Source organism: Bombina bombina, chromosome 3 (genome assembly GCF_027579735.1).
Source record: "Bombina bombina isolate aBomBom1 chromosome 3, aBomBom1.pri, whole genome shotgun sequence".
NCBI lineage: Eukaryota > Metazoa > Chordata > Amphibia > Anura > Bombinatoridae > Bombina > Bombina bombina.
This window is the reverse complement of record NC_069501.1, coordinates 1219331289-1219344545: the sequence shown is the minus strand read 5'-3', so window position 1 is coordinate 1219344545 and position 13257 is coordinate 1219331289. Positions and strand designations below refer to the sequence as shown.

Genomic DNA, 13257 nt, shown 5'->3' with positions numbered 1-13257 from the left:
TGCTGCGCACCACACGTGAATTATGCCCAGCAGTGAAGGGGTTAAATTAGGTAGCTTGTAGGGAGCTTGCAGGGTTAATTTTAGAGATCAGCCTCCCACCTGACACATCCTACCCCCTGATCCCTCCCAAACAGCTCTCTTCCCTCCCCCACCCCACAATTGTTACCGCCATCTTAAGTACTGGCAGAAAGTCTGCCAGTACTAAATAAGAGTTTTTTTTTTTTTTTTTAAATAAAAATTATAAAATATTTTAGTTGTGATGGACCCCTGCCTTAGCACCAACCTCCCTGATCCCCCCCTCCAGCTCTCTAACCCTCTCCCCTACCTAATTACCGCCATCTTGGGTACTGGCAGCTGTCTGCCAGTACCCAGTTTGGCCCCACAAACCAAACTTATTTTAATTGTATTTATAACTGTTATTTGTGTTTAATTATTTCTGTATAGTGTAGCAGCCCCCCCACAATACCCCCACCCCCCTCCCCCTCACAGATCCTTTTAAATATAAAAAAAAATAAAATAACTTTTTTTCCCCTTACTTTTTCATTGGTGTCAGTGTGGCTAATGTGCACATGTGCACGTGCACACGCGCGCACGTGCACACGCGCATCATGCACGCGCGCGCACACGCTCCCTCCTCCCACCGGTCAGAGGCACCATCGGCACCATCACTACCGGTGCAGAGAGGGCCACAGAGTGGCTCTCTCTGCATCGGAGTCTTGTAAAGGGGTATTGCAGGATGTCTCCATATCGAGGCATCACTGCAATACCCTCAGAGCTGCTGGAAGTGATTGTGATCACTTCCAGCACTCTGTTAGACAACTGACGTACCAGGTACGTCCATTGTCATTAACTGATTGTTAATGCATGACGTACCTGGTACGTCAGTTGTCATTAAGGGGTTAATATAACAGTTTAGGTTATGCAAAACTAGGGAATGGGTAATAAAAAGGGATTATTTATCTTTTTAAACAATAAAAATGTTTTGGTGTAAAATGTGCTTTCTTGTGTAATAAGGTGAATGCTTATAAAGCATCTCTATAATGCAGATCTTTTGCAATGCTGTGTTTAGTTGTTGATATATACTATACATATATAAGATGACTTTAATAGCCTACTGCCTAGGTCTGTGTTGAGTAAGCACATACATTTTTACATATCCAGAACCCACCAATAAAACTCTCATATTTCTCCTTACACTGCATAGAAAGAGGTTAAAAGGAGCATGAAACCCCAAATATTTATTGCATAATTCAGACAGAGCATACAAATTTTAAAAAAAAAAAGTCTCCAATTTACTTTTGTTTTCAAATTTGCTTCATTCTCATAATTTTTGTTTGTTGGAGATATACAGGTAGGTAGCGTGTATGTTACAGACCCCGTTCAGGAGGCCAGTAAGCAGATGTAAACGTTAACTGTTAAAACAGGAAATAAGGAGAATGGGTGTGTACTTCAGATACCTCAGTGGTTATGAGGTAAAACAGGAACAGTCTCATTGCTCCATACAATCCTTCAGGATCATAAGTCCATGTCAAAATAAGAGTCCCATGCTCTCACAACAGAGAGTTGCATTTTATAGCAATTTACCACAAGCACCATATAAAACAAATACAATTAAACAAAAATCTTTCAATGCCAATATGAAACATGAAAATTGCATAAAACGTTATACAATTGTGCACATACATTGTATGTATCACATGCACCTTATTGGAGCACTTTATGACAGGAAAAAGTGCTGCCATCTAGTTGCTAATGTAGAACAATCTTGCATAACTGCAGCCAAATAGTGCGGCATACACATGCATGCTCCTTAGCTTATATCCCTGTTCTTTAACAAAGGATACTAAGAAAATGAAGAAAAATTGATAATACATGTAAAATAGAAAGTTGTTTAAAATTGTATGCTCTATCTGAATCATGAACTAACTTTTTTGATGTTTATGTCCCTGTAAATAAAGTTTTACTTAAACACTTCAAAACATGTTTGGGAGGGCGGATAACTCTCACCCTGGTATGATTTGGTACAGGGTGAGTAAAGTCAGTTCAGTAATGTGTTTAACTCACTGATCTGAGGTGCAGACAGAAGAGATGGGTCTACAACTACGGTCGCTAGTTTAACAGGCATAAAGTGATACAATACGATAAAAAGACAGAAAGGTGTGTTTAACACGAGAGATCATAAAGACCAGAATAGAAAGAAAAGTAATAGACCTGCCTTGTGTAATTCTTATGGTCTTACTTAGAAAATTGTAGCTATAAATGACAAGATTTGACCAAGATACAGCAGAAGACAAATTTTAAAAAGATTTAACCACTGGAGATGAGGGTACATTTTTTTTCAGCAGCAGAATATTACATTCTGTAGGACTACATTTTAAATGAACACATACTCAAAGCAATCATAGTGAATGTTATTTTGTTTTTGTTTTTAAATTAACACTGCAAACTTACCGATATAACTGTGGAATTATGCACCTCTAGAGAGTCATCTAAAAAATAAAAATGGGAGTAAATGGTAAAAATTATGGAAATGATTAATAAAGAAGCTGGCATCTCCTACAATATAAAGTTAGCAAAACAATTTCAAATATATAAAAAAAAAAAAAAAATCATACAACCTACAGTAATAGTTACTTGACGAATAATATTGATGAGAGCGAGAGAAAAAAAAGAGCACGCAAGCCAGAGAGAAAAAAAGAGCACGGCGAACGAGCAAAAAAGTGCGCAGCGAGCAAAAGAGCGAGAAAGATAGCGAGCGAGCAAGAGAAAAAGACAAGCGAGCAAGAAAGACAAGCGAGCGAGAAAGACAAGGGCTAAACTAGAAAAAGGAGGAGAAAGAAGATTAAAAAAAAAAAAAAAAGAAAGAAAAAGCTAACATGGGACCACGTCGCAAATCAGTATCCAATATTCAGCGCAAGGACTTAAGTGGCGAAAATGGAGAAATCTTACACCATTTTCATCTCGCCACACAAAGGCAGCCGCAGCAAGCCTTGCGCTGAGTATGGGAGCACCATAACTCCCGAAACTGCCTGCAAAAATAAACACCTAACGCATGCGCAAAAATCTATCTACCTGTCAACCGCTAACCACCACCGCAATAACCAATAAAGTGTATTAACCCCTATATCCGCCATCAAACCCATGCCGCAACTAAAAATAAAGTATTAGCCCCTAATCCGCCTAACATCGCAAACTACCTAATAAAACTATTAACCCCTAATAAAATAAAAAAAACCTAACATTATTTTAAAAATAAAAAAAACGAAGTATAAATTAAAGGGACAGACTAGTCAAAATTAAAATTCTGGTGTAGACTGTCCCTTTAAGCTAGAATTACAGAAAATAAAAAACTAAATTATTAAATTTTAAAAAATTATACCTAATCCCTATGAAAATAAAAAAGCCCCCCAAAAATAAAAACACCCCTAATCTAATGCTAAACTACCAGTAGCCCTTAAAAGGTTTTTTTTTGCAGGGCATTGCCCAAGATAAACAGCTCTTTTACATTCAAAATACACAAAGTCCCCCCTAAAAGTAAAAATCCCCCCAACCAACAAACCCCCCCATAAAAAGAACCTACCACTAAAAAACCTAAACTACCAATTGCCCTGAAAAAGGTTATTTGTTTGGGCATTGCTCTTAAAAGGGCATTTAGCTCTCATACAAAGTGCCCACCCTAACCTAAATAAAAAAAAAAAAAATTTAAAAAAATTATTTAAAAAAATATTTAAGTCTAACCCCCAGGTTGGTACTCACCATTCTTGAAGTCTGGCGGAGAAGGTCCTGTCCCATGCGGTGAAGTCTTCTTCCAAGCGGCGACCTCTTATTTCTGCTTCCAGAAACAATCCGGAGCGGAGGGCGGAGCTGAAGACCAATGACCGCGGAGCTAAAGACCGGCGACTGGGGAGCCATGGAGCTTGGAGAGTCCTCTTTGTACGATCGCCGACGTACACTGAATAGTGAATTCAAGGTACGCAATTTAAAAAAATAGTGTCCCTTGAATTCCTATTGGCTGATTTGATTCAAATTCAAACAGCCAATAGGATGAGAGCTACTCAAATCCTATTGGCTGTTCAAATCAGCCAATAGAATTTCAGTAGCTCTCATCCTATTGGCTGATTATGAATTTAAAGAATTAAATCAGCCAATAGGAATTCACGGGACGCAATTTTTTATTGCGTTCCTTGAATTCACTATTCAGTGTACGGCGGTGATCATACGAAGAGGATCCTCCACGCTCCATGGCTCTGCGGTCGCCGGTCTTCAGCTCCACTCTCCGTGCCGGATTGTTCCTGGAAGAAGAAAGAATATCGCCACTTGGAAGAAGACTTCACCGCATGGGACAAGACCTTCACCGCCGGACTTCAGGAATGGTGAGTACCAACCTGGGGGTTAGACTTAGGGGATTTTTTTTTAATTTTTTTTATTTATTTTTTTTAGATTAGGGGGGGCACTTTGTAAAATAGCTAAATGCCTTTTTAAGGGCAATGCCCAAACAAATGTCCTTTGTGTTCGGTTCTTTTATTTTGAGGGTTTGGTGGGTGGGGGGGGTTTACTGTAAGGGGGGACTTTGTGTATTTTGAATGTAAAAGAGCGGTTTATCTTGGGCCAATGCAAAAAAAAACGTTTTTAGGGCTACTGGTAGTTTAGCATTAGATTAGGGGTGTTTTTTATTTTGGGGGGGCTTTTTTATTTTCATAGGGGACTAGGTATAAAATTTTTAAAATTTTGTTTTTTATTTTCTGTAATCTTAGATTTTTTTTATTTTCTGTAATTGTAGCTTAAAGGGACAGTCTACACCAGAATTTTAATTTTGACTTGACTGTCCCTTTAATTTATACTTAGTTTTTTTTATTTTTAAAGTAATGTTAGTTTTTTTTTTTATTTTAATAGTTAGTAACTTTACTATTTTGTAATTTAGGTAATTTGGGTTCATTTAGGGGGTGTTAGGTTAGGGGGTTTAGTAATTATTTATTTGCGTTGTGGGCTTTGGCGGTTTAGGGGTTAATACTTTAATAGGTAGTTTGCATTGTGGGTTAATGGCGGATTAGGGGTTATTAGTTTAATTACGTATATTGCGTTGTGGGGGGTGTCGGTTTAGGGGTTAATACTTTTATTAGTTCCCATGTGGGTTCGATGGCGCATATAGGGGTTTTACGTGTCGGGCTTATTTTTGGGAGGCGTGTTAGACTGTTTTTATATTTTTTTTTCTCTTAGGCGCAGGCAGTTTCTGAAGTGCCAGAAGTCACTGGTGACTCCAGAAATTTGTATTTACGCTCATTTCTGGACATCGCTAATTTATCCGACTTACGGCACTTTATGAACTGCCGGCGCCCTATATGTAATAGTGCGATGTGCGAGGTGAAATTACGGGTGGCACGGGTTTCAGCTCTTGCACGGAAGCCTGCGCCACATATGTAATCTCGCCCCTTGGTGATATGTTATGATATAGCAACACAGTGCAACAATGGCATGCCTTAATTTGTTAGAACATGTAGTTTGTGGGTATTAAGTAAACTAGGGTCAGTTATACACAAAGTGGTCAAACATATAGGTTAAACCTGCTCAGGGGCCACATGCATTGCAGCTCCTAGACAGAACCCAGCCAGAGAGCGGCTTCTGATTGGCTGACAGTTTTCTGCTTGTGAGCTGAAATACTTGCATCTCTGAAGGGTACTTTAACTCCACAAAGGGATTAAACACATAGGGCTAGAGATTACAAGTGGAGCGCTAATTTATAGCGCGCCCGTAAACTGCAAATTTGCTTGTTTGTGAGGGCACGATAAATAACCAGCCATTACAAGCGAGTTTGCGGTAGCAATTAGCGCTCAAAAAATTAACCAAAGGTCAGACCTCTGGTTAATGTTTTAAAAGTGCCCCAACTGCCCCCCAAAAAAGTGTAGTGTGCCTTTTCAAAAACAAAAAATTGTAGCATCTTTTTTTTATTACTGCACTAGGCAGTTTTTGGGGGCTAAAGTTGTCGGCTGTGGGGTGTTGGAATAAAAAAAGAAACGGCACTGAAATGTGCCTTTACATTGAGGTTTATGGGATCTGTTTTTCCCTGTAAATATATATGTATATGCTTATATACATATATATTTATGTGTTCATATGTGTGTGAACACATACAAATATATGTATATATTTAATTACATATATATTTATATTTGCTGCCTATTGCTGCGCGACTTAGCCCCTTCCCTGCGCTAGTTCTCATGCCGTGTCTCACAGCATGAGAATGAGGCTCCCATTGGAGCCTATGGAAGTGCGTTCTCATGAGCGCAATGGATCCGTGCTAGGCGAATACAAGGTTGCGTCCGCATTGAACCTCACTTCAAGAGAATAGTTTGGGAAAAGTTTGTTTATTTTATGTAGTTGTTAACCTTAAATAGTAAAACAGTTAGTCAAAATAAGTAGTTCCATTAATGTAAAGCAGTGTTTTAACTATAAATGTCCCTTTAAGCGTTATCTAGTGAATTAATCAATGATTTTTGATAATCCAGAAACAAACATACATAAGTACTAGGTATGCTATATCCATTTACATTATATACCCAGCACAGAATACTTGTCACATGTTGCATTCAAGTTGTCTATATTCTCAACAAGTGTCTGCTTTCCTGACCATGGGACATAGTAAAAAGAATCTGCAGAGCTCTACAGAGACCTAAATTCAATTCTGCAGCAGACACTTCTCGTGATATCACATACAATTACATATCATGTGCACTCATTGTGAATTATTTTATAGATAGAACTGTATGAAAATGAATGGGTTGAGAAAGATTATTTCTGTTTGTTGTTAATATGGCCTTCTATGGATATGTTTTTTTAATTGAATACAGACATGACTAATAAAGTTTTAGGTTTTCAATGTGTTGCTGTAAATCAGTAAAGATATACTTTGGTCTGAAATCTCAGAGTGATGAACTGAATGTTGACAATTACAGTACCCAATGCACAAAGCCTGCTGAGTAATCACAGTAGCAAACTGCTTCAGAAAAAGCAGCCAACCCAAACAATGTGTGAGGCTTGCCAAAGCGCAGCCCAGGGTGCACATAGTGAGGATGTTCATGACTCATAGGAAACAATTAGAAACAATTGTGTTGCTTGTATAAATCCCTTGTGCACAAAAGGCAAGCAGCTTATCAGAGAGGTCGAAGTATTAACTGAATAAGGAAACTGCTGACACAAGTTCCCGGATACTCAACAACTCTCATACCAAACTATAGTAAGATGTATGTGTCTGCCAAATAAAACACTTAAAGGGGCATTGTTATCAAAAAGTTTCCACACAAAAGAGCAAGGCGATTTTTTTTTTGTTGGGGAGGCAGGTGGGAGAGAGAGTAAAAAAAAAAAAAAAATGTAAATAAAAAACTGTTTAAATAGAAACAAATACAGCAGTTTTAGTTGCGTACTTTCTACTTATTCTCAGTGACTGCATATTGTACAACGCACTTGAGTACCAATCAGCCAACGCGCATTAGAAGGAAATAATGCTCAACCAATGAGCATTAGTAAGAAGTACACAACAACTAATACGAATGATTTCATATCATCCATATGGTTTTGAGTACAATGTACTTTAAATTTTGAATCTGGCTATGCAACAAGTAATGCTCACTGCAGTAATCATTAAAAGACCTTGGTCAGATCATTGTGTTATAGTGAAGCATATGTTGTGGTAACATAACTCCACCTCCCACCACTCACAATATTTTATTATTATTATACTTTATTTATGAAGCGCCATCATATTCCGCAGCGCTGTCCATGGATACAGATCATTTAAATAAAACAATAGTATAAAACTTCTAAGACTAAGAGACAGGACAAAATTTACAAACACATACAGGAGGAATCGAAGGCCCTATTCCTGTGGGAACTTACAATCTAGGAATACAAAGAGCTAACATTCTGCTTACCTGTGAAGCTCATATACTTCTGGCTGTTAGACGTTTTCTTCGAGTTGTAAAACTCCAGCACATCCAATACGGCCTGAGGGTTCTTCTTCTGTTCAGATATGGTGATGTTTGAGGTTTGCAGAAGTCTGGCCCACTGCTCGGGCATTCCCTGCACAGGTAAACAGACCAGTTTATTACAAGCTCATATCTGTATATACCTATCTCAATATTATATATATTTTTTATTATTAATAAGTGTTCGCCCCAAGACCTATTTACTGGTTATGTTACTGACCACAACTGACTATCTGGATAAAACTTAAGCCAATATTAAGCTAAAATTAGCTAATAATATTACAAAATTATCATGAAATCAATTCATGCTAAAATTTTGCAACTTATCTGTTCTTTCAATACCTTTAGTAACATTTAAAGGGACAAGAAACCCAAAATGTTTCTTTCATGATTCAGATAGAGAATACAATTTTAAACAACTTTCCAATTTACTTCATTCTTCAGACATTCTTTTTTGAAGAAATAGTGATGCACATGGGTGAGCCAATCACACGAGGCATCAATCTGCAACCACTGAGCCTATTTAGATATGCTTTTAGCAAAGGATATAAAAAGAATGAAGCAAATTAGATAATAGAAGTAAAGTGAAAAGTGGTTTAAAATCGTATGTTCTATCTGAATCATTACAGAAAACATTTGGGCTTCATACCCCTTTAACGTCTTTTTAACAGATAAGAACCAATAGGCCCAACAAGTCTGCCCCAAATTTCCTAAAAGCATATATTTATCTAATCTGTAGGATATCCTTATGCTAATCCTAGATATTCTTGAATTTTACTACCTCTAATTAAAGGGTTTTTTCCCAAGAATCAACCACCCTTTCTGTGAAGAAGTGCTTCCCCAAATTACTCCTGAACCTATTACCCTCCAATGGCCTCTTGTGCTGGAATATTTAAGCCCCTTAATATAATTCTAGTTCTTTAAGCTAGAAGGGAAAGAGTATATAGTATATATTAACCATTTGAGTGCAAAGCACTTTCCCACATGGGTGCCAAGGTTTTTTAAAGGTTTTTTTTTATTTTATATTTTTAAAAATATTTTTTTTTTTACTTTTCTATTATTTCAGGACTTACACTGTTGGAAAGGTTAGGCGATTACCTTTCCAACGGTGGGTCTTGGGGGTCTGTAGCTGCTTATATGCCCAAGATACAGGCTTCTAAGCAGCATGCCCCCTGCTCCTATATTTAACATTGTTAATGTTAAATAAAGTTGTGCGGTGACGTCATCACGTCATTGCGTGTGACGTCACCGCGCATAACGTGAAGCCCCGGCAATGCCTGTCACTATGCAGGCTTGATCGCCGGGGTAGGAACCAGTGGGAGCCCCCAGATTTCCCTCGAAAGTAGGAGAGTGCTAGTGACGGCTCTGAGCCGTCAGCACCTGACCGAGACAATCTGTGACGGCTTAGAGCTGTCATTAGCACTCAAGGGGTTAAAGGGACACTCAAGTCAAAATTAAAAACTTTCACGATTCAGATAGCCTAGCAATTTTAAACAACTTTCCAATTAACTTCCATTAACAAAAAGTGTAAATATAAAAAGACTGTGCACATTTTGCGTCACCAGCTCCTATGGAGCATGTGCAAGAATTCACAGAATAAGCGTATATGCATTTGTGATTGGCTGATGGCTGTCACATGGTACAGGGGGAGTGAAAATAGACGTAACTTTAAAAATTGTAAAAAGTTAGGACTAAGGGCTATTGGATTGTCTTTTTATAATGTACGTGTTCATTATGCAAATCTATTGTATATATTTACTGGTCCTATAAGAGGGTTAGTAAAGCTGAGGCTGTAAGTATTTTTAATAAAAAAGAAGAATTCAAGCACAAGGGCTCAAGCTGAAGGGTATTAGCTTCAGGAGTAATTTGCGGAAGCACTTTTTCAAATATTTCTTATCTAAAATTCATATCTGGCAGTTAGAAGACAACTTACGGTAAACTCTCCGGTGACGACATTGAAGCCAACATGAATGGTGTGCTCAAAGTGCAAGGGTAGTGAAATCTCAATCTTCCTCGGCTCTGCAAAAAAATAAGGCAAAATAATGAATGATATTGGGAAGCTTCACATTATAGGGGAACATTTCAGATTAGCCCTTTGAAATTTTGAGCTAGTCTAAGAACTATGAAATATTCCAGCCCTGTATAAACTCACATTTTGCTGATTTCACTATCACTAGTTAGCACCAAACTAACCCCTACACATTATGAAAATGCAGACATGAGGAAATCTAGAACTTAATGGGCCATTACAGTTGAAATATCACATACTCTAATTTATTAGACCTGCACCTCTATGTGTTTAACCACTTTGTGGTAATTAAAATACTGCTTAGGATCCACAGAGCACTGCTGGTCCAGAACAGAAACTGTCTCTGATCCAATCAGCATTGCAGATTACACAGCTTGGGAACAGCAGTGCTGTGTCACTCAGTGAAATACGACTTGCAATAGTGTTTAAATGTAACCATCGGGGGGGGGGGGGCTCAAAATCAGTTTAGCACAGGGATGAGAAAAGGTTTAGCAGTGAAATGGTTAAACAACCAATAAGTAAAAAAAAAAAAAAATATGTATCAGCATAATCATCTCAGGCTAATCTTTACTTTGAATGTATGATTCTATCTAGCATTTTTTGTGTTTACCTTTAAAAATGTAGCATAAAGCATTTAAAATCGAGATACTTTTTGTTAAAACAGATTACATTTGCTGATGGTAAATTCTCCACTCGGATACCAGGATGAAGGACACTTTTTGGGTTTTGAAAGGTTTGTGTCTCATAAAAACATTTCAAATTGCTCTAAAGTGGCTTGGTTCACATATTAAAATAACAATTGGGGCTCGATTCATCAAGCTGGTCGCCCCCCTACGAGAACAACTGCAGGTTCTCACAAGAGAACCTGCAGTCAGTATTCATCAAGCAGCGGCTGAGGAGATCGACAGCTGCTGCTCACGCGTGATTGGCTGTGCGCAGGCAGGGGGCGGTGTTGCACAAGAGGGTAAAATATCGCTCTTGTGCAATGCTGAATTCCGGCAGCGGATGGCTGTCCACCAGAGGCAAGCTGGGATGGACAGGGGCGCATATGTACACCCCTGTACGCCCAAGCTTGATAAAACGAGCCCTTAGCCTTTTAATAACTGTCCGTCTAAAAAGATCCAGATTGATTCTGCCATAGGAAATTTGAAAGCTTTACTATTTCTTATTGTTTACTGAAAGTTGCATGAAATTTATATAAGATCCATGGTATTATTGTGCTTCTAATATGGATTTGATGCACTTTTTTGGACGTTTAATTCATAAAACTGTTTGGACTATCTTTTTTTATGTATAATTCTAGGTATTTGAATTCCCCATGGAAAATAATTTTAAATATTTATACAAAATAGGATCTATACATACACATGTTTAAGGAACACTTAACTGTTTCTCTGCGTTTAATATTTCTAGATTTAATGTTTGTAAAGTTTTTTTTAAAGAGATATCTCATAAGCCTTATGTAATAAAATGTACATTATATGGCTAAACGTATGTGTACACCCCTACTAATTATGGAGTTCAGGTGTTTCAGCCACATCCATTTCTAACAGGTGAGAATATAAAGCAAATACCCATGAAAGCTTAATGGACACAAACTGGCAGTACAATGGGTCACATTGCAGAGCTCAATGAATTAACATGGAACTGTCATAGCATGCCACAAGTCAGTTCATGAAATTACTGCTCTACTAAATCTGTCCTGGTCAGCTGTAAGCGCTTTTACTGTGGGGTGGAGGTTTCTAGGAACAATAGCCCAGCTAAAGTGCTTACCCCATCATCTGTTGCATAACTTAAAACAGAGTTCTAAACTACTTCTGGGAGCAACATTAACACAAGAACTGTGTGTTGGGAGCTTCAAAAAATGGATTCCCACGGCTGAGCAGTTGTACACAAGCCTCACACCAACATGTGCAATGCCAAGCGTCAGCTGGGGTGGTGGAAGCATTTTCTCTGGAGTGAGGAATCATGCTTTACTATCTGACAGTCTGATGAAAAAAATCTGGATGTTGCAGATGCCAGAAGAACATTACCTACTAGAACTGGTGGAGGAGGGATTATGGTCTGGGGCTGATTTTCAGGGCCTGGATTAGACCCCTTTGTTTCAGTCTGACAGAAGAATTTGGGTGTGGCGGATGCAAGGAGAACGGTACATACTGGAATTGGTGGAGGAGGGATTATGGTCTGAGGCTGATTTTCAGGGCCTGGATTAGACCCCTTTGTTTCAGTCTGACAGAAGAATTTGGGTGTGGCGTATGCAAGGAGAACGGTACATACTGGAATTGGTGGAGGAGGGATTATGGTCTGAGGCTGATTTTCAGGGCCTGGGTTAGACCCCTTAGTTCCAGTCTGACAAAAGAATCTGGGTGTGGCGGATGGCAGGAGAACAGTACCTACTAGAATTGAGAGGACGGATAATGGTCTTAGGCTGATTTTCAGGATCTGGGCTAGACCCCTTAGTACCAGTGAAGGGTAATGTTAATGATATAGAATACAAAGACATTTTAGAAAATTGGGTGCTTCGAACTTTGTGGAAACAGAATGGGTAAGGCCCTTTCACAAAGTGAGGTCAATAAAGGCATGGTTTGACAACTTTGGTGTGGAGGAACTTGAGTGGCCTGCACAGAACCCTGACCTTAACTCAATTAAACACCTTTGTAATTAATTGGAAAGCCGATTATGAGTCAGATCTTTCTGTCCAGCATCAATGCCTGACCTCACAAATGCTCTTTTGGCTGAACGTGTACAAATTCCCAGACACACTCAAAAATCTTGAGGAAAGCCTTCCCAGAAGAGTGGCTGATAGAGCTACATACTGTATATGCCCTTGGTCTTGGAAAGGGATGTCTAACAAGCAAATATAGGTGTGATAGTCAGGTTTCCACATACTTTTGGCCATATAGTGTACATCATTTTCATGGTAAACCGAGTCGCTTTATATTAATATTCCAGCAGGCATTATTAATTTTGGAGATTGATTCATAATTTATTTTGCAACTCTTGTATCAAACACTGCACCTTACACAAAATAGCAAGTCACAAGTGCTCAACAAAACAATGTGCCTAATAATATCTTAGAAATGTTCCCCACAGTAAACATGGCACTTAGGAATCCTTGGTATAGCCTTGCAGACACTTCAGTTGGTCCCAGGCCAAACAGCTTCTTACAAAAACTTTTTTTTAAAAGCTACAGACATGATGGATAATAAAGATTGTAAAGAATGGAGTTTCTAATTCGGGGTGCATGAG

The 13257-nt window shown here is 38.5% G+C and overlaps 1 protein-coding gene across 1 annotated transcript in view; it reads right to left on the bottom strand.

The window, feature by feature from the left end:
• The window catches only part of PAK1 (p21 (RAC1) activated kinase 1), a 240750-nt gene that overhangs the window by 148204 nt on the left and 79289 nt on the right, over positions 1 to 13257 (bottom strand). The window contains 3 exon segments of the mRNA XM_053708687.1: positions 2461 to 2489; positions 7926 to 8073; positions 9913 to 9998. Of these exon segments, the coding sequence (XP_053564662.1) occupies positions 2461 to 2489; positions 7926 to 8073; positions 9913 to 9998 (263 nt within the window).